General features: G+C 43.2%; 1 protein-coding gene and 2 pseudogenes across 2 annotated transcripts; all 3 read left to right on the forward strand.

The window, feature by feature from the left end:
- Window positions 1-2,170: 2,170 nt before the first annotated feature.
- On the forward strand, window positions 2,171-3,198 carry LOC127780425 (cysteine-rich receptor-like protein kinase 6; annotated as a pseudogene).
- A 3,076-nt stretch (window positions 3,199-6,274) lies between these two features.
- On the forward strand, window positions 6,275-9,598 carry LOC127780423 (uncharacterized). 2 transcript variants are annotated; one of them, XR_008018784.1, is made up of 3 exons: window positions 6,275-6,780; window positions 7,063-7,130; window positions 9,219-9,598. XR_008018784.1 is itself a non-coding variant. In XM_052307331.1 (3 exons), the coding sequence occupies exons 1-2, from the start codon at window positions 6,294-6,296 to the stop codon at window positions 7,111-7,113; spliced, it is 639 nt and encodes a 212-aa protein (XP_052163291.1). In that variant the 5' UTR covers window positions 6,275-6,293; the 3' UTR covers window positions 7,114-7,130; window positions 9,219-9,598. The 2 variants fall into 2 exon arrangements, 1 of the variants encoding a protein (XP_052163291.1); XM_052307331.1 differs by having other exon boundaries at window positions 6,962-7,130.
- Window positions 9,599-16,282: 6,684 nt separating this feature from the next.
- On the forward strand, window positions 16,283-21,340 carry LOC127780415 (cysteine-rich receptor-like protein kinase 6; annotated as a pseudogene).
- The last annotated feature ends 377 nt before the right edge of the window (window positions 21,341-21,717 follow it).

Raw genomic sequence — 21,717 nt, forward strand, 5'->3', positions numbered from 1 at the left:
ACACCAAACTGAGGAGAAACACTTTTAAAAATAGATTTTGAGCACTTTGATCACTCCTCATATGTCAATGCATCATCCCTCTTAATAGTGCGACTTTCCTATTGACTCAAATGAAAAGAAAAGTTACAATATACCATTTGTCCTTTGCCACATCACATCTCATCAACGTATTTGGCGGGATATGCATTATGCTAATTCATTGAGGACATAACAACCCTCACATTTGCTTAAATAAAAATGTTAGTCCTCTCTAATCGCATTGTAATTAATCACCAAAATTATTAGGGGCCTAGATGCACTTTCAGTTAACATTTTCCGTACTTGGGAGACTTGGTTGGTCCTGCTAAAATGGGGGGAAGCTAGAAGGCGCGTGCGCGCCTCTAGTGCACACTTCCAGCGTAACAAACTCTGTTAGTTAACGCTAATGACAATAATTAGATAAGATTGTGAAGATTTATTTCAGGAGATTTTTTTACTAACAGATTGAAAATTTTTTAAGTTAGATTTGATAACTTTCGACTTAAGATTTAAATTTTAGAGTCAAATTTTTAAAACTTTCAACTCAGATTTGAAAACTTTCAACTCGAGATTTGAAAACTTTCAACTCAGATTCAAAAACTTTCAAGTCTAGATTTGAAAATTTTGAAAACTTTCAACTTGAGATTTGAAAATTTTCAACTCGAGATTCGAAAACTTTCAAGTCCAAATTTGAAAATTTTGAAAACTTTCAACTTGAGATTTGAAAATTTTTAACTCGAGATTAAAAACTTTCAACTCGAGATTCGAAAACTTTCAAGTCCAAATTTAAAAATTTTAAGTTAAGATTTAAAAATTACTAGTAAAAATAGGAAATTAATCATTAGTAAACTAATTACAATTTTTTCTCCTACCAGTGCGGCAGCGAACTGCGAAAAAAGAAAAAAAAGAAATAGCGGTAGCTTGCGTTAAAAAAAAGAGAAAAGAAACGCGCGTGTGTGGGCCGTGTGGGCCGGAAGTGCGCGTCGGCAACGCGCGTGCGTGAATTAGCATTCTCGGTTAAAATGTGCGCACCTATCATGCCTTTTCAAGTAGCTGGGCCTGTGCGCCGTGGCTACCGGCCCAGCCAATCCAAGAACGGTGAAGGCAAACCGAGTAGGAAGAGTTCTAGTGAGAATTAGCTTGTGCGCTTGCAGGGGATCGAACTCAGGACCTTGCTCCCTATCGCAAGTTTCTGAAAGGTTATAGTACTAGACGAGTTACTTATTAGTTACATAGTTACACCCGAGTTATTAAAATGTTTGTTACACTGTAATTATATTTGAAAGATTTTTTAAAAAATTCTTTAGACATTTTTATAGGTAGCCATGTCTTTTAGAATAACCGGATAGTAATATGTAAAACTGCAACCAAGTATTCCATCCATTTCATTAAAAACCAAATCTTTTTTTATTGGGACGGTGCGAGTAGTTTCGTTCAGAAATGATGGGTCCTGCGTATAGCCTAGTTGCTAGTATTTTTTTTTAAAACCCGAGTTGCGTATTGTAATCTGTAAAATATGTTAACTGCATATATGCACGTTGATCATCATGAGGAAGATGAAAAGAAGATCCCATCAACTAGTTGCTAGTATTTTTCTTTTCTTTAAACCCGAGTTGCTAGTATTGTACTAATCGGTAAAATATGTTAACTGCATATACGCACGTTGATCATCATCAGGAAGATGAAAAGAAGATCCCATCAACAACTAGTTGAAACCCGATGAGTTGCTAGTATTATACTCTCTCCGTATTTTAATGTATAACGCTGTTAATTTATTTAAAATAAATTATAATTACATAAATTTTTTAAGATAAATGGTCAAACGTTGATAAAAAAATTCAACAGTATTATACATTAAAATATCGAGAGAGTAATATGTAAAGTAAGTATGTTAACTAAATATACGTACGTTGATCATCATCAGGAAGACGAAAAGAAGATCCCATCAACACAACTAACATAATGTAATCCATTGTTGATCTTTCTGGAATCAATGGTCGTAGGTAGTCAACGGTCAATGTCAACAACTAGCTCAAACAATCCACCATGGAAACGTGGATATAAATGTGCTACAAGACTGGAGCAGATCCTGTACGTACCAGTCCACCACCACCACCTCCCTTCAGCTGATCAATCACCTCTTCCTCCGGCGATGCCTCGCGCCACCATCCTCCTCCTCGTGCTCGCCCTCGTCGCGCCGCAGCTGTCAGCCGCCGACGCCGATGCCCTCGTCGACGACGGCCACACCCCGCCGCCGTTCCACATGTGCGGGATCCTGCCGGGGCCGTACGCTGCCAACAGCACCTACGAAGCCAACCTGCGGTACCTCGCCGCCACGCTCCCAGCCAAGTGATGAACGGATCCTCCTCCTCCTCCGTCGACGTCCTCGCCGGCGAGCGGCCGAACCTGATCGCCGCGTCGGCCTCCTGCAACTCGTCGTCGTCGGAGTACCACGACTGCGGCGCCTGCGTCGCCGAGGCCTTCCGGTGCGCGCGGCGGCTGTGCCCGTACAGCCGGCACGCCGTGGTCCACCTCGGCGGCGGCGCGTGCAGCGTCAGGTACTACGACGTCGAGCGCACGGAGCACGCGGAGGTGCTCATGGTGTCCTCCGGAGGCATCACCAAGGAGCGTGAGTGATCTCTACTCGCTCTACAAAACTTGTCTTTTGGATTATGAATATGGCCATGTTTAGTTCCACCCAAAAAATTTACACCCTGTCACATCAAACATTTGAATATCTTCATGAAGTATTAAATTTAGGCTAAAAAAATAACTAATAACATAGATTGCGACTAATTTGCGAGACGAATCTTTTAAGCCTAATTGCTCTATGATTTGATAATATGGTGCTACAGTAAACATTTGTTAATGATGGATTAATTAGGCTTAATAAATTTGTCTCACTGTTTATTGACAGATTCTATAATTAATTTTTTTATTAGTGCCTGAACACTTCATACGACACTATATATAATATCCGATTTGATACGCCAAAACTTTACACCCTTATATATAAACACCTCCTATATGATGTGTTTTATGCTTTGATTTTTGGTTCGCCTTTATTTTAGTTTTCGTAGATTCGACTTCATCCGAATTTCATGTCCACTTCTTCAGATACGTCATTCTGGTGGAACTTTAGGTTGCATAATTGGTATAAAAGGATTGCGTTTCAAGTAAGTCTCCAAGTGATCGGAGTCGCCTGTGTTCTGTTCATGTTCCTCCGAGAATGGCGAGACAGAAAAAGAGGCACTGCCAAGCTGCTGCCGTAGGTGCTGCTGTATGCCTGTATGATGTATCTGTTCAGTTCAGGTCTGTTTCATCTGGTTTTTATTCATTTCCTACAGAATTATTACGCTAATAGTTAGCATAAACCATTTCAACCTGGTTAAATGCAAATGTAACGCAGACAAACTTCACAAACCATCGTACCGTTTATCAACTTTGACGGACTCTTGACTGATGTGCATATTCCGTTTGATACAGGGTATCAACTTCTGTTTGTAAGCCGATTGATCGCTGACCAGAACAAACAAATTCAGTTTGACGCAAAAGAGAAGGGCGCATTTCGTACAATAATATGTAGATCCAGTTTTTTGTTGCTAATAAGAATGTACGTCAAAAGAAGTTAATAGGCGCATTTTCCTTCTTCCAGTAACCAGTTTACCAAATTACTGCTGATTATCCTCCTCAAGTGAAAATTAAACATACCATGATTCCGATTTGCCAATCATAGTTGACTGGAGATTTTTTTTCGCAAACGCATAAAAACCTTGCACGTTAATATATTAGAAGAAAAACAACGTACATCGGTAACACGCCTAAACGGTTACAGGGGTAGGCGGTACAGTATGACCATGTCTGCAATCTCCAATTCATGGCACACCTCGAAGTTTGACCGGAGTTTCGTGATATTGACTGACAGTCGAAGTTTGATGAGCAGAAGAAAATCGCGAACTTGTAATAAATGTTAGTCGATATAGCGGAACGACGACTAACCTTCTCGATCGATTCAGTCATCGATCATCCCAGACACGCAAGATAACGATACATGGACACACGATATTTGTTAACGAGATTCAGCCGAAACCTACATCTCCGAGGCTCTGATTATGGGCGCCCATCCCCAACCAATATAACTCCTAGCCGCTACGAGTCCATGACCTTACCGCCATCCCCTCCTTACGTGTCTACGTTACATTGTGGTCACTATAGTTATATTGTGGTGCCCCCCTCTCTGTTTAAGAGAGATGTCGGGTACAGAGTCCGACTCTAACTTCACCCCTACCACCTATTACAACTCCAAGTCCAATTATAATCAAATTTGACTAGTATATTCGACACCTATTATATCAGAACTAGTGATTCAAGAGGAGAGAAGAGGAAGGCTGAAGTAATGGAGGGGTACCAAGAGGTGGTAATAGGCCTAATATTTTAGCATACAAAATGTGAGGGTTCGGCAAAAGGAATTAGGCTGAGATTTAATAGATTTTTGATCTAAAAATATTTAAGGGCCGAGGTGGGTTGCGAAAGGGCCAATGAGCATTGGCCCATTACCACTTGAGGTACCTGGGTGAGATGGGGACCATGAGATGACATCGGTATGAGAAGGAGACGGCGTTGCCCTGCCCGAGGTCATATGAACCAGACTAAGTGGGCTAGCGATAGAACCTCCTGTCCTTACCCTAGTTATGTGGTCGTCCATCGAGCTCATCCCACTCGTTCGCCCGGACACCCGTGGCCCTGCCTCGACGTGAGGGTGAGGAGGCGTGACGGTGAGGAAGACCAATCGTCAGGGACAGTCAGGTGGCGGCGCAACGGAGACTGAACAGTGGCAAGTCGACGGTGACCTATGTGTTGGATCTGAGCGGGCGTGGGAAGGATGCAAGGGGTCTTGTCACCAATTGGCGAGGTGTTGCGGAGCGAGCGGAGATAGGGAGGGCACAATTTTGATAAATGGAGGCGCAATGATGACCTGGCTGTGGGGGACTGGTGACGTATAACGGCGATCTGCATGTCGAAGTTCGGCGGCGAAGACTGGATATAGGAGATTAGGGTTTAGGGAAGAGACGATGGGAGTGGGTGGGTGAGGGAGCATGGGTTTTGGAGGAGGGAACCGCAAAACGATGCAGCGAGGTGAGGGTTGCGAGGTATGGACGAGAGATTCGGAGCATTGGATATCAAGATGAACGGTCGAGAATCGGCATGTGCCAGGATTGGAGTCACCGTCACCACTAAGGTTTCTATAAGTAATATCTCATCCATCCTAAAATATACTCTCTCTGTCCTACTTCAGTAGTCGTTCTATCAAAGAAATTACAAAATATGGTGTTGTAAAAATGACTAATGTGCCCCTATGTTAATCATTTCAATGCTTAAAAATTGACACTAAACTAATACTGCGTATGCCATTCTGATATGTCTGGAACAAGCATAAGGAAGAAAATTAATAGAAGTACTCATGCTAGTGGCTAACCTGCTAGCTGCCCCGGGCCTAAACAACATCCTTTCTGGCACAATGACTCTAGCTACCCCATAGGGACAACTAAACCGGGATGGAGGGAGTAAGGCACAACCATTTTTTCTCATGTTTCATAATATAAGACGTGCATGCATATACACATTAACTGTCAACTCTTCTTTCTCTAAATTCCTTTATTTTAAATGAGTAAATTTTAGAAAACTATAACTTTAGTGACAAAACTGTCAGTTTGCTGCAAACATTAGCGACATGTTCTAGTTTGCTGCAACAATAGCGTGAGAAATTATCACAAAACTACAACTTTTATGATATATGCTGCTACAATACATATATGCGACACTGTAGCAGCATATAACGTAAAAGTTATAGTCTTGTGATAATTTCGCACACTATTGTTGCAGCAAACTGAAATATGTCGCTAATGTTGTAGCAAATTGATAGTTTTTGCACTAAAGTTACAATTTTCTGAAATTTACTCATTTTAAATTCTTTACCATCAAAATTCAAACCGCTCAATCATATTATTTGCATGCATCGAGACAATACAGCCGAAGAGATGATTATTTTTGTTATCTTTGCGTTAGTGGTGATTTTTCCTTATATTTTTGCTTGAGGGAGTATAGGTATATTCATTGTTACTGTTCTTTATGGAGGTTAGTACTCAACGGTCAAAGTTAAAAACTAGTCCAAGTAATCTACCGTGGATAAATCATAAACCATAAATTTACCCACTGAACTGGAGCAGCCTGTACCACTACCACTGCTACTCCAGCTGAATTATCTCTCCCCGGCGATGACTCGCGCCGCGATCATCCTCCTCGTCCTCGCCCTGGCCGCGCCACCGCTTGCCGCCGCCGCCGCCGCGGCCACCGACGCCGTCGACGACGACGGCGGCGGCCACCGCCCGCCGATCCACCTGTGCGGCGGGGTTGTGCAGGGGCGGTTCGCTCGCAACAGCTCGTACGAAGCCAACCTGCGGCATGTCGCCGCCACGCTCCCAGCCATGGTGGCGAACGGATCCTCCCCCTCAAATCGCTCCTCCTGCGTCGGCATCCTCGCCGGCGGGCGGCCGGACCAGATCTCCGCGTCGGCCTTCTGCTGCAACTCGTCGGCGCCGGCGTACTCCGACTGCGGCGCCTGCGTCGCCATGGCGTTCCGGTACGCGCGGTGGCTGTGCGGGTACAGCAGGCGCGCCATGGTCGACCTCGGCGCCTGCCGCGTCGGCTACCACGACGTCGAACGCATGGAGCGGGAGATGCGCGCCGTGTCGGCCGTTCGCCGTGAGTGATCTATTTGTTCTTTTGTCTTTTGATTATGCTCGATAAACGGAGGAAGTAGCTCGATAAATTGTCTTTTGATTATGCTGTGATTTTGTTCGCCTTCCTTGATTGCTTCAGAATTTCAGGTAGACTCTGCATCATCCGAATCAGCATTTTTCTTCTTCTTTTATTTTTTTTTCAGATACTTCATCTTGGTGGAAAATTGTTTCGATCTATGATTTCCCTATGATGGTGGTGGTTGAAGTGATCGGAATGGCCTGTGTTCTGTTCATTTTCCTCCAGGAATGGGGAGACGGTAGAAGGAGAAGAGCCCAGGCCAATCGGCTGCCATAGGTGGAGGTTCAGTTCAGGTATATTTCATCTGGTTTTGTTAATTCGAAAAGTCGTTACAAATATCATAGAATACTCCAACTTGGTTAAATGCAAATATAATGTAGACAAACCAGAGTTCTCGGAGATCTTGGTCGGACTCTTCACTGGTATTCAAATTCCATTTGGTACAGGGTTGTCAACTTCTGTCTATAGCCGCGGTTGATCGTAGACCACAGAACAAGCAAATCCAGTTGCCCAAAAGAAAAGGGCACATTGTTAGAATAATTAGGCCAGACCCAATTTATCCTATTAAATCTCAAAAGGCCCATAATAAGTGTTAAGAATAATAATACCACCTCAGGATTTAAGCGAATAATATCTCAATCTAAATAGGGAGTTATTGTAGGCTCCCTGTTAACTGATTGAGGTGGGGGTCGGAAAGCCACACGCGCGCGCGCGCCGGGCTGGGCCAGGGCGGGGCTAGCGTGCGTCACGTCGCTACTCTTTTGCAACCACGAACCCACGTTCCCATGACTGCCTCCGCAACGGCGCGTCCACGATCCCACGTTCCCACGACTGCCTCTCTCCTGATAGATAAGGAGGCCGCGAGTCCGATAAAAACGATCCGCTTGCTTTCCAGTCCGATAAAAACGATCCGCTTGCTTTCCCGGGTGTTAGTTCCTCCTCCGCCACGCCTGTGCTGCTCTCGCCTCCTCGCTTCTGATCGCTTGCGCGCACGAGAAATCGGAAGGAGCAGGGCCTCCGGAACCACACCTTCGCTTGAGATCTGTACCGGGTAGGCGGGTGATCAGGTTTTTAGGGGGGGAGTGCTTCCTGCATAACTGCTCATCCTCGCCCATCATGTCTGCGCCTGGAGCCGGCGCTGCTACTGCTGCTGGAGGAGATGGGGCGCCTGGAGTCATGATGCCTTTAGCAATTCTCGGGGTATATCCTTCTCCTGTTCCTGATATTCATGATGCTTTAGCATGCTACTGCTTTACTGCTATGTTCTTGTTCCTGATATTCATGATGCGCATGATGCCTTTAGTATGCTACTGGTTATGTTACATGTTGTCACTAGATCACCCTACACTGTTTATGCCGTGATTATTGTCTTAACATTTTGGATTAAAATATGCCGATTTATGACCATATTTCCAACAATCCAAAAACCTGATAGGTCTTTTTCGCTAGTTGGCTTTGCTGCTGCACTGAAACCACATGCTTTTGATGGTTCTAACTATAAGAGCTATTGTGGTTGACAGCGATGCAATGCTTCTATGTTTCACGGGGCAAACGAAGTGAACCACCTCTCTTCTCCTGAGGAAGAGGCTAAGTTCGAGGCTTCGGATTGCCTGTTCCATGGAGCATTGATCAGTGTACTCGCTGACAACATAGTGGACGTGTACATGCACATGCCTTCCAGGAAGGACATGTGGGATGCACTTGAGGCCAAGTTCGGAGTTTCCGACGCCGGCAGTGAGCTGTATGTCATGGAACAGTTCTATGACTACAAGATGGTCGATGACCGTTCTGTGGTAGAACAAGCTCATGAGATTTAGATGCTGGCTAAGGAACTTGAGAACAACAACTGTGAGTTGCCGGACAAGTTTGTGGCGGGTGGCATTATTGCCAAATTGCCACCTTCTTGGTCGGACTTTGCCACTTCTCTAAAGCACAAGAGACAAGAGTTCAGTGTTTCTGATCTCATTGGCTCTTTGGGTGTTGAGGAGAAGGCGAGGGCAAAGGACGTCCGGGGCAAAAAGGTTGAGGGAGGTCCTAGTGCCAATATGGTACAGAAGAAGAACCCTCATGCATCCCACAACACCAAGAAAGTCAAGCCTGATGTCAAACCCAAGGCTGCAACCAACTTTAAGAAGAAAGGCAAGGGAATGGTAAAGGGAGACTGCTTTGTGTGTGGCAAGTCTGGGCATTGGGCCAAGGACTGTCCTGAGCGCAAAGACAGGAAGTCTGCCAGCATGGTCATTAGCGAGGGCGGAGGAACATCGGGGTACGGTAAAATATTACCTACAGTTCTCTCTGTTTTTCACTCACCTGATTGGTGGGTGGATACTGGTGCTAATATTCATGTATGTGCTGACATTTCTCTGTTTTCTTCTTATCAGGTTGGGAGAGGTTCCTCCTTGTTGATGGGAAACGGGTCGCTTGCGGCTGTTCATGGTGTTGGTACGGTCGATCTGAAGTTTACTTCGGGAAAGACCGTGCAGCTGAAGAACGTGCAGCATGTCCCTTCAATAAAGAAGAATCTTGTTAGCGGCTCTCTATTGTGTAGAGAAGGTTTTAGACTTGTGTTTGAGTCCAATAAATGTGTCGTATCTAAATATGAGACTTTTGTTGGAAAAGGTTATGACAGCGGAGGCTTGTTCCGCTTTTCTTTGAATGACATGTGTAATAATCATAATGTTGTGAACCATATCAGCGAGAATTGTGAGTCTGATGTGTGGCATTCGCGACTCTGTCATGTGAATTTCGGTTGTATGACGCACTTAGCTAACATGAGTTTAATTCCAAAATTCACTTTGGTCAAAGGTTCCAAGTGCCATACTTGTGTTCAATCGAAACAACCTCGCAAGCCTCACAAGGCATCTGAGGCGAGGAATTTGGCACCTCTAGAACTTGTTCATTCCGATTTGTGCGAAATGAACGGCGTGTTGACTAAAGGGGGAAAGAAATATTTCATGACACTGATAGATGATTGCACTAGATTTTGTTATGTGTATCTATTGAAAACAAAGGATGAAGCATTGCATTACTTTAAAATCTATAAAGCTGAGGTAGAAAACCAACTTGAAAGGAAAATCAAACGGTTGAGGTCCGATAGAGGTGGGGAGTATTTTTCCAATGAGTCTGCATCCTTTTGCGAAGAGTTTGGAATTATTCATGAGAGGACGCCTCCCTATTCACCCCAATCAAATGGGGTGGCCGAAAGAAAGAACCGTACTCTAACTGAGATGTTGAATGCCATGTTAGACACTGCGGGGCTTTCCAAGGAATGGTAGGGTGAGGCAGTTTTGACTGCGTGTCATGTCCTGAATAAAATTCCAATGAAGCATAAGGAAGTAACACCATTCGAGAAATGGGAAAGGAAGAAATTAAATCTCTCATACCTACGAACATGGGGCTGTTTGGCCAAGGTAAATGTACCTATAGCCAAAAAGCGGAAACTTGGACCAAATACTGTTGATTGTGTGTTCCTTGGTTATGCTATTCACAGTGTGGGTTATAGATTCTTAATAGTAAACTCTGGAGTACCCGATATGCATGTTGGTACAATTTTTGAGTCCAGAGATGCTACATTCTTTGAGAATGAATTTCCCAAGAAACATACACCTAGCACTTCTAGTCAAGAAACTGTCATGCCCCATGAGCACTTTGCACCGATAGAACACAATGATCAAACGCCTGAGGAAAATCCTGAGGAGGACAACATTGTAGATACTCGCAAGAGTAAGAGACAAAGGGTTGCAAAATCCTTTGGAGATGACTACATTGTATACATCGTGGATGACACCCCAAAAACCATAGAAGAGGCATATTCATCTCCTGATGCTGACTACTGGAAGGAAGCAGTATACAGTGAAATGGACTCGATTATGTCTAATGGTACTTGGGAAGTCGTTGAGCATCCATATGGGTGCAAATCCGTAGGATGCAAATGGGTTTTCAAGAAAAAACTTAGGCCTGATGGTACAATTGAAAAGTACAAAGCAAGGCTTGTGGCCAAGGGTTGTACCCAAAAGGAAGGCGAGGACTTCTTTGACACATACTCACCAGTTGCTCGCTTGACCACGATTCGAGTACTACTTGCTCTGGCAGCCTCTCATGGTCTTCTTGTCCATCAGATGGACGTTAAGACAGCTTTCCTAAACGGAGAGCTGGAGGAGGAGATCTATATGGATCAACCAGACGGGTATGTACTAGAAGGTCAGGAGGGAATGGTGTGTAAACTGTTGAAATCCTTGTATGGCCTCAAGCAAGCACCTAAGCAATGGCATGAGAAGTTTGACACCACGCTTACATCTGTAGACTTTGTTGTGAACGAAGCTGACAAATGTGTGTACTATCGCTATGGTGGGGGAGAAGGAGTGATCTTGTGCTTATATGTCGATGACATATTGATCTTTGGGACCAGCCTTAATGTGATTGAGGAGATCAAGGACTATCTGTCCAAGAGTTTTGAAATGAAGGATTTGGGAGAGGCTGATGTTATTCTTAACATCAAACTACAAAGAGGAGATGAGGGTGTAATCCCACCATGTGGACAAGGTTTTGAGTCGCTTTGGATATAGTGACTGCAAGCCAGCTCCTACTCCTTATGATCCCAACGTGCTATTAAGGAAAAACCGAAGAATAGCAAGGGATCAACTGAGATACTCTCAAATCATTGGTTCATTGATGTACTTAGCTAGTGCAACGAGGCCTGACATCTCATTTGCTGTAAGCAAGCTGAGCCGGTTTGTCTCAAATCCGGGAGATGATCATTGGCAGGCTCTGGAAAGAGTAATGCGCTATCTAAAGGGCACTATGAGCTATGGAATTCACTATACCGGGTATCCAAAAGTACTAGAAGGGTATAGTGACTCAAACTAGATATCTGATGCTGATGAGATAAAAGCCACAAGTGGATATGTGTTCACACTTGGAGGTGGCGCTGTTTCCTGGAAGTCTTGCAAGCAGACCATCTTAACGAGGTCAACAATGGAAGCAGAACTTACAGCACTAGATACTGCGACAGTTGAGGCCGAGTGGCTTCGTGAACTCCTGATGGATTTGCCGGTGGTTGAAAAACCAGTGCCAGCTATCCTAATGAACTGTGATAATCAAACAGTGATTATTAAAGTGAACAGTTCAAAGGACAACATGAAGTCATCTAGGCATATCAAGAGAAGACTGAAATCTGTCAGAAAGCAGAAAAACTCCGGAGTGATAGCATTGGACTATGTCCAAACGGCTAGAAATCTGGCAGATCAGGTTACCAAGGGGCTACCACGTAATGTGATAGACAGTGCATCGAGGAAAATGGGCTTGATACCCACCTAAGGTTGCACAATAGTGGAAACCTGTCCATTGTGATCGGAGATCCCGTGAATTTGGATGGCGAAACAAACTATTGTGTGATTGAGAGAAGAGACCCTTGAAAAGGGCTCATTTTCATGATGTACTTCTCTTCTTTCCTGCATGGTAGGATGGCTCATGCCTTAATGTGATCCGAGTGGATTTTTCAAGTAGAGATGTTGACCTGTAGAACATCTCAGAAGGAATACACCTATATGAGTTCGACTGCTAGTCACAGTCTATGAGGTTTGGGCGATCTCTAGATACTCATGAAAGGCCTGGAGTTTGACTTATATGCTCCAAACAGAGGGGATGCGAATGGCAGCCCAATACCAGTCAAGGGTTTGAGTGAAACCTGATCACACAAAACTAACAATTCAAGGCATAGTCCATTGTTCAGTTATGGTCTGATGTAGCTCATTTCCTAGGTGGAAGTTCAACTTAACAGTCTCCACCAAAACCCTGGTATATCAAACAGGCACAACCTTGAGAACATTTCTTATGAGCCTTGAAATTTGGTGGGGATTGTTAGAATAATTGGGCTAGGCCCAATTTATCCTATTAAATCTCAAAGGCCCATAATAAGTGTTAAGGATAATAATACAACCTCAGGATTTAAGCGAGGAATATCTCAACCTAAATAGGGAGTTATTGGAGGCTCCCTGTTGACTGGTTGAGGTGGGGGTCGGAAAGCCACACGCGCGCGCGCGCCGGGCCGGGCCGAGGGCGAGGCGTGGCGTGGCGTGGCGGGCGGGTGTCACGTCACGTCGCTACTCTTTTGCAACCACGAACCCACGTTCCCACGACTGCCTCCGCAACGGCGCGTCCACGATCCCACGTTCCCACGACTGCCTCTCTCCTTATAGATAAGGAGGCCGCGAGTCTGATAAAAACGATCCGCTTGCTTCTTTCCTGGGTGTTAGTTCCTCCTCCTCCGCGCCTGTGCTGCTCTCGCCTCCTCGCTTCTGATCGCTTGCGCGCACGAGAGATCGGAAGGAGCAGGGCCTCCGGAACCACACCTTCGCCTGAGATCTGCACCGGGTAGGCGGGTGATCAGGTTTTTGGGGAGTGCTTCCCGCACGACTGCTCGTCCTCGCCCATCATGCCGGCGCCTGAAGCCGGCGCCACTGCTGCTGCTAGAGGAGATGGAGCGCCTGGAGCCGGAGGTGGTGCGCCACCAGGAGCTGGAACCAGTGCCGCGAACAACAACACCAACGGAGGCAATTCTGCCTCACAATCCAGCGGAGGGCCATTCTCGGGGTATATCCTTCTCCTGTTCCTGATATTCATGATGCCTTTAGCATGCTACTGCTTTACTGCTACGTTCTTGTTCCTGATATTCATGATGCGCATGATGTCTTTAGTATGCTACTGGTTATGTTACATGTTGTCACTAGATCACCCTACACTGTTTATGCCATGATTATTGTCTTAACATTTTGGATTAAAATATGCCGATTTATGACCATATTTCCAACACACATTTCTATACAAGATGTAGATGCAGTTTTCGTGTCTAAGACTGTACATTCAGAAATTAATAGGGATATTTTCTCTTGCTCTTCTGATTGATCAAATGGAAAGGATGATACTGATGTAATATTGGAGAGTGCGAACTGATAAATGTGCATATACTGAGATAAAAGTTTTCAGGAAAAAGTGCGCACTACGAACAAACGTGGCACTAAATAGCAGTACCCGAAATTGTGTCTGCTAGCTTGCTACCTAGTACTATGGTTTGCTTTGTGATTTTTTGACCATTTATGCCTAAATTTAAACCTACTTTTGAAGCTTTATTCCTATATAATACTGCCCTCCATTTCACATTATATGTCGTTTTATCTTTTTTCTAAATCAAATTTAATATAGTTTGACCAAATTTATAAAAAATATATTACTATTTTCAACATAAGAAAAATATATCAAATGTTTAATTTAATGAAACTAATCTGGTATTTTAAATATTGCTAAATTTTCTATAAACTTAGCCAAATTTAATAAAACTTAGGAAGAAAATCTAAACGACTTATAATATGAAATAAAATGGATGAAGTATTTGATTCCACAAAGATTAAAACCCTGTTAGATCCCACCCTGAAATTTTTCACCCTGTCACATCGAACATTTGAATACCTACCTGAAGTATTAAATATAGGTAAAAAATAACTAATTACACAGATTGCGACTAATTTGCGAGATGAATCTTTTAAACCTAATTGCTACATGATTTGACAATGTGGTACTACAGAAAATATTTGCTAATGATGGATTAATTAGGCTTAATAAATTCATCTCGTGGTTTAATGACGGATTCTGTAATTAGTTTTTTTATTAGTGCCCAAACACCCCATACGACACTCTATATACCGATATGACACGCCAGCCAATACTTTACACCCCTATATCTGAATACCCTATATAAAACACCTGTGAGGGTTTCTGCCTTTTTTTGAGACCTTCCCAACACTTGGAAGGAAAAGATAATGGTCGATAATGTGGCCCCTAAAGTTAAATTAAAAAAATATATATTGTATCTTTATTTGGGGCCATGCATTATCGTGGGGCTCGTACCTGACATCCTGACCTGAGAAGTGAGATGTCTCCTCGCATACACACTGTCGTGACATCGACAGTCGCAAATCGAATGATCCAGACTAGCGATCGTGTTCATCTCATCATCCGCATTTTTCACAATTCGGTTATTTTGAAAAACTTATTTCATAAATAGACCCCAAAAAAACTTTTTTAGCACCAGAATCGCTAGCACCGTCGTCCAACGGGATGGCGCCAGCCTCTCTGGCGCTGTTCTCCTACCACCGTGGCGGGTCGGCGCTGAGGTGGTAGTGGAACGCGCCTACGTGGCTGCCCCTCTTCCTCCGGCATTTTTTCCTCTCTAGTGTAGAGGAGAGAGATGTGCATCTTTTATTATTATTATTATTATTATTATTATTATTATTATTATTATTATTATTATTATTATATTTTCACACTTAAGAGCGCACAAGAATCAACCGTAGAAAAACTAAACTCAAATAGACGAAATATGTAACTTGTAGAATTTTTCAAAGCTATATCGAAAAGCTCCCCTCTCTGCTCTTCATTGTTTTGGTTTTTCCTATAGTCCAGAAAAAATAGATTAGATTTCGAATAATCTTAGATTTTTTTTACATAAAAAAAAGTTAGGGTTTGTGTATTATTCATTACATTTGGGTATCATTTCTTAAAACACGCATAATTTTCTCATACGTACTCGGAATCAGGCAAATAATATATCCATGGATATCTACAGAAAAAATTACATCTGATTCTCCCTGCTTTGTCGGGTTAGGCGAAATTAGAACCTCCAAATTCCACTTGCAAGATTATATTTTCGAGACGAGAAGCTTTTCGGTAGAGCTTTGGAAAATTCTACATGACACATATTTCATCTATTTAAGTTTAACTTTTCTATGGTTGGTTCTCATGTGCTCCTAAGCGTGAAAAAAAATCAAAATAAAAATAAAAAAAATTCTAGGGGGAGGGCGCTAGTCACATTGGCACGCTCTCTCTGCTACCTCAGCGCCGACCCGCCACGGTGGCAGGAGGCTGGCGCCCTCCCGTTGGACGACGGCACCAACAACTCTGCCGCCCAAAAAAGACTATTTCTGGGATAAGTTGTTTTATGAATCTATTTACGAAATAAGTTTTTCAAAAGAATCACATTGTAAAAAATCCAGTGTTCATCATACGATCGATCGCTGCATTTACCGAGTACGGCAATGGACAACGTTCCAAGGGAGCCTGTCACATCACTTGACTATTATTGTTTGCCGTGTTGGAAGCGCACTGGATATTATTGCTGAGGAGAATGGTAAAATGATGTATCCCATTCGAAATACTTTCTTATATGTATCATGCGATTCCTAGGTATCGACGTATAATATCTTTTAAGATATTATCCCGTCTAAACATGATAGTGTTGTATAGGTGCTAATGATATTAGTATTAAGGATCTATTTTATTTACAAATAGGACTTCAATGTCAATAACATGGCACTGAGAGCTATATGTAAATATTTTTATATTACAAGTAAATCCTTTTTTAATTAAAAATATTCCTTCACGAATAGGCTCTTGACACCAATATCATTGACTTATTGCTGTCTAGCCTACTCCCTCCGTTAAAAAGCACCAATTTCAGGCTATAAATCTGTAAAAGAAAATCTAAAATATAAAAAATCCCCATTGTTTGCCCTCACGGCCTCACGCCGGCCATGCAATGGTCGTCACGGCAGCTTGACGTGGGCCCACCAGCATTTATGCCTGGGTCCCATGATGTCAGGATCGACGACAGCGCAACATAGACGAGTCAAGCAAGCTCCACTCGAGTCAACCAAGGGCCCACCGCTCATATATCATCTCTCCATTTATCACACACTTCTCTCTTCGCCTCGCCGCCGCCGACCACCACCACCCTCACGCCATGGCCACGCCACGTGGCCATCTCCCCGCCTGCGTCGCCGCCGTCGCTGCGGCGGCGGCGCTCCTAACCTCCCTCCTGCCGCCGCCCGTCGCAGGCCAGCCCCTCGGCAACTTCTGCGGCGACAGCGGCAACTACACCGCGAACAGCACCTACCAGGGCAACATCCGGAGCCTCTCCGCCACCCTCCCCAAGAACGCCTCCTCGTCCCGGACGCTCTTCGCCACCGCCACCCTCGGCGCCGTCCCGGACATTGTCTACGCGCTCGCGCTCTGCCGCGGCGACACCGCCAACGCCTCCGCCTGCGCCGGCTGCGTCGCCGCCGCGTTCCAGGACGCGCAGCAGCTCTGCCCCTACGACAAGGACGCCACCGTCTTCTACGACGCCTGCGCGCTCCGCTTCTCCAACCAGAACTTCCTCGCCTCCACCAACGGCGACACAAGTTCCTCATCCTCATGAACACGCAGAACGTGTCCGCGCCGGCCAAGGTGTTCGACGCCGCCGTGGGCGTCCTCATCAACGCCACCGCCGACTACGCGGCGGCGAACTCGTCCAGGCGGTTCGGCACGGGGGAGGAAGGGTTCAACGGCAGCAAGATTTACGGGCTGGCGCAGTGCACGCCGGACATGGCGATGGCCACCTGCCGGAGCTGCCTGGGGGGGATCGTCGGGATAATGCCCAAGTATTTCAGCGGGAAGCAGGGCGGCAGGATCCTCGGACTCCGGTGCCACTACAGGTACGAGATATATCCGTTCTTCAACGGGGTCTCGCTGCTGCAGCTCCCGGCGGCATCACTGGGAGCGCCGCCGGCGCCGTCTCCGGCGCCCGTGAACGTGACGCCACCGGCCACCACCGGAGGAGGAGGTGAGTTGGGTGAAACTGATATAGATCTCGTATCTTGTTTGCATTTACATGCACTTCTATATATTTACAAAAATGTGATGTTATAAGTTACTCACTCCGTTTCACAATGTAAGTCATTTTAGCATTTCCCACATTCATATTAATGTTAATAAATTTAGACATATATATTTATTTAGATTCATTAACATCAATATGAATGTGGAAAATGCTAGAATGACTTACATTGTGAAACGGAGGAAGTACAGTTCAAGGGGGAAAAACAGTCACCAAAATGGAGCCACCCTTACGGCATATTTGCAAATGAAAAATAATTTGTGAATAAAACTTTTATATACGTGTTCTTACTTCTTAGCGATCTAAAAGCAAAGGCTGAAAAATAAACTTAGATGAAAAAACCTCAAAATCAGCTCTAAATTTAAGGTTGAAAATTTAAATTTTGATTGATAAGCATAATCATAAATGAAAAGATGAGGCCCTTTGCTCTCAGAAATGAACTGAAGTTAATTCAATGGACAGGATCTGTCCTTGCACGTGTGCAGCGATTTTAATCCGATGGGTTCAAATAAAAATGTTGCTTGATTTCACTATAGGAATTTGAAATGATATTTGATTCGGTGATGCTATCAGCAAACTAGAGCAATGGATTCTGGATTGATCCACAACACTACAGTCCTTTCTTTGTATGTTTTCTTTGAAAAAAAAAAGAAACCAAAAAGTTTCTGTTGTAGTAATTGTTTTGCACAGAAGTAGAAAAAGAAAATACGTGAAGCAAATAAGCAAGTACGAACAGATCATTCTGGGAGGCAAACTTCCAACCATGTCTGGTACTTGTTTTTCTGCCTTTTAGTTTTTGTTTGGTATTGACTTCTATGCAGTCCCGTCGTCCCGTAGCTATCAGCTGCTTGACTGAAGATCAAGGGAAATTATGTACGTGTCCTTGCTTGACTGAGAGAAGAAAAAACAATCATGTCCTGACCCCTGACTTGGGCTTATACGATGATATCGGCCTTACCAAGTCAGTCCGTAGTTACAAACTGCTCGTTAAATCATAAATCGGGCAAGTTCAAACCAAAATTCTAATTTTTGGCAAAATTTGTCCAAATTCCACCGCTTTTCGTCGATAACCGCTCGATTATCATGGTTAGTTGGTTATCGACAAAACCAGTAGGGGGCAGTTTTTCGATGACAAATGGCATATATAAACCCTGCTTCTGACCATTTGTGCATCCTGAATGAATAGGTTGCCCTGGAACTTGTCTAGTTGTATTTTATTTGGAGTTAGAATAGTCCTCCATGATCGGTGTTAAGTATGAACGAATTTGGAAGTAACTATCTTCTTTCTCATTCTGTGTTATGGTCTGATGTTCACATCTTAATTGCATAAATGCATGCTTTTTTTTTGTTAGATACCACATGTTTTAATGATTGTGCACTTCATGAAGAAAATAACTAAAAAATATCATGCTACTCCTTCTGTTGGCTACATGGTATTTGAAATGATGGCGATAATGAATGGTGTATCATATTCTTTTTTCTTTAATTCTTGAAACTGCAGCACAAATATAATGCTTATACTGAGAGGTGTTAGAGCTCTTTTCTCATGTGTCAATCTCGACTATTCCTGTCAATTTTCATCTTGTCTAAAAAATTCTTCTCCATATAATTGTTCATAGAAGCAATTCATAAAGCTTGTAGCACTAGCGTGCACACATTAAAGCTGTCAAAATTGTTTATACTTGTGTTTGTGGATTTTTCTAAAGAACTTAATCAAGTTAAATGTGTGCTAAAACATAATAGATGCATCATTTTCTCGACAATCTAATTGTGTTTTATGTCTTACTTTAATTGATGCATTCCATTTATGGAATGAACAGGGAACAAGACTGGTAGGGTTTTGGCCATTGCATTACCTATAGTCGCAGCAATACTAGCTGCTGTAGTAATTTGCTTTTATATATGGAAGAGGAAGACGGAACGAGCAAGAAAGCCATCAATAGCAGGTAAGTTCTCAATACACTGGAAATGGCAAAATTATGTTTTTGTCTATGCAGTGACTTCATTCTCATACAAAAGCAAGAATTCCATTAATGCATTACCTCATTATTGAAGTAATTTTTTTTTCTGAAACAATAGATCCAACAGATCCAGAGGACATAGGAAGTATTGATTCACTTATTCTTAGTATATCAACTTTACGGGTGGCAACAGACAACTTTGATGACAGCAATAAACTTGGCGAAGGAGGTTTCGGTGCGGTTTATAAGGTGCTAATTATACCATTTCATTTTAGCTTTTATATTCAATAGTTTACATTTTCAGCCAGTAAAAATCTCTATCTGTGCAGGGAGTCCTCCCTAGTGATCAAGAAATAGCAGTGAAAAGGCTATCGCAAAGTTCTCAACAAGGGATAGAGGAGTTGAAAAATGAGCTTGTTTTGGTCGCTAAGCTTCAACACAAGAATTTGGTTAGACTCCTTGGTGTTTGCTTGGAAGAACATGAAAAATTACTTGTGTATGAATACATGCCTAACAAAAGCCTCGACACAATTCTGTTTGGTAGGTACTCTTCAGCCTTTTCAACAGTGAATCAATAACTGGAACTTTTTTCTGTATAATTTTGAAGTTTCTTCTTCTATGTGACAGATCCTGATAGAAGCAATGTGCTGGATTGGTGGAAAAGATTAAAGATAGTCAATGGGATCGCTCGAGGCTTACAATATCTTCACGAAGATTCTCAGCTGAAGATTATTCACCGGGACCTAAAAGCAAGCAATGTTCTGTTGGATTCCGATTTTAATCCTAAGATTTCAGATTTTGGCTTAGCAAGGCTATTTGGGAATGATCAATCACAAGACGTCACAAATCGTGTCGTCGGAACATAGTAAGTTCTGATGATATTATTGGCTACTAATATATTCGGTAGTATACATTAGTCCTTGACATAACAGAATTTCTCACTGCAGTGGATACATGGCCCCTGAGTACGCTATGCGTGGGCATTACTCCATCAAATCAGATGTTTTCAGCTTTGGCGTTCTGATTTTAGAAATCGTCATGGGAAGGAAAAACAATGTCTCCTACGACTCCGAGCAATCGGTTGATCTCTTAAGTTTGGTGAGTACCTCAGGAGAGATCAGCTATTACAAACTCTACACCCAAGTAATGTGTTGTATTAATATCAGAACATTTACCTATCAAAAAAATGCAGGTGTGGGAACACTGGTTGGCAGGAACAGCTGTAGAGCTTGCAGATTCATCCATGGCGGGGCATTGTCCTGGAGACCAGATCTTGAAGTGCGTCCACATCGGACTCCTGTGTGTTCAAGAAGACCCCACGGAGAGGCCAATGATGTCGATGGTGAATGTGATGCTTAGCAGCAGCACCGTGTCTTTACAAGCTCCATCTAGGCCGGCATTTTGCATCCAAAAGAGTAGTGTCAACTCAGATTCGTACTCGGAGCCATTCCGTGGAGCTAATCACTCCACAGACAGATCGCCTATGTCACCAAATGAGGTTTCGATCACTGAGCTTGAGCCAAGATAAATCCAATGTGATGCTGAATTCATATTGTACCTTTTTTGTTTTGCAAAAAAAAAAAGAAAATCTGATGTAGGGAAAGACCTACTTCATATGTATTATTACACCATCAGACGAGAGCTACCTTATGAGCCGGTATATTTTCTGTAGGTCCCGTAGCCAACTCAAAAGAAATATTAGCTATGATCCACATATATAGTAGGGCACGGTAATATAATACGTATACTAGAAAAATGATAGTATAAGCAGACACTTGTAAGTTGTAACCCTCTGTATGTTACTTCGCATACGCATACTCATTCCTGAATGGTTTTTTACCTACTTCCTCCGTCCTACATTATAAGACATTTTGGTATCTTCATCTCACGTATAAGTATGAATTTAGACACATATATAAAGTACAAATTCATTGCAGCTCTTTCTGAACCCTAGAGAGACAGAAGGGGAATAGGTAAGGCTGGATGGCTTTTTTTCTTTTGCTGGGATGACCAAAGGAGGCCATCCAAATATTATTAAAATAGAGGGAAAAAAATGTTACAAGAAGATTTTTCATTGACAGTTAGCTGCCGAGAAATGATGCGCACCAAAACACATGTCCTGATACTGCACAAACACAAACTACATAGCGGAAAGCTAGATGGCTTTCCACTTATTCTATTCCTGTCTCCACATGATTCTTAGTTTTTTTT

This window comes from Oryza glaberrima, chromosome 7 (assembly GCF_000147395.1).
Source record: "Oryza glaberrima chromosome 7, OglaRS2, whole genome shotgun sequence".
In the NCBI taxonomy this organism is placed as follows: Eukaryota; Viridiplantae; Streptophyta; class Magnoliopsida; order Poales; family Poaceae; genus Oryza; species Oryza glaberrima.

What these genes read in the sequence shown, in the direction of transcription:
- LOC127780423 (XM_052307331.1), top strand. Translation starts at nt 6,294, where the DNA reads ATGACTCGCGCCGCGATCATCCTCCTCGTCCTCGCCCTGGCCGCGCCA. An exon ending in CGCCGTGTCGGCCGTTCGCC is followed by an intron (nt 6,781 to 6,961) that starts GTGAGTGATCTA and finishes TTTTTTTTTCAG; the next exon opens with ATACTTCATCTTGGTGGAAA.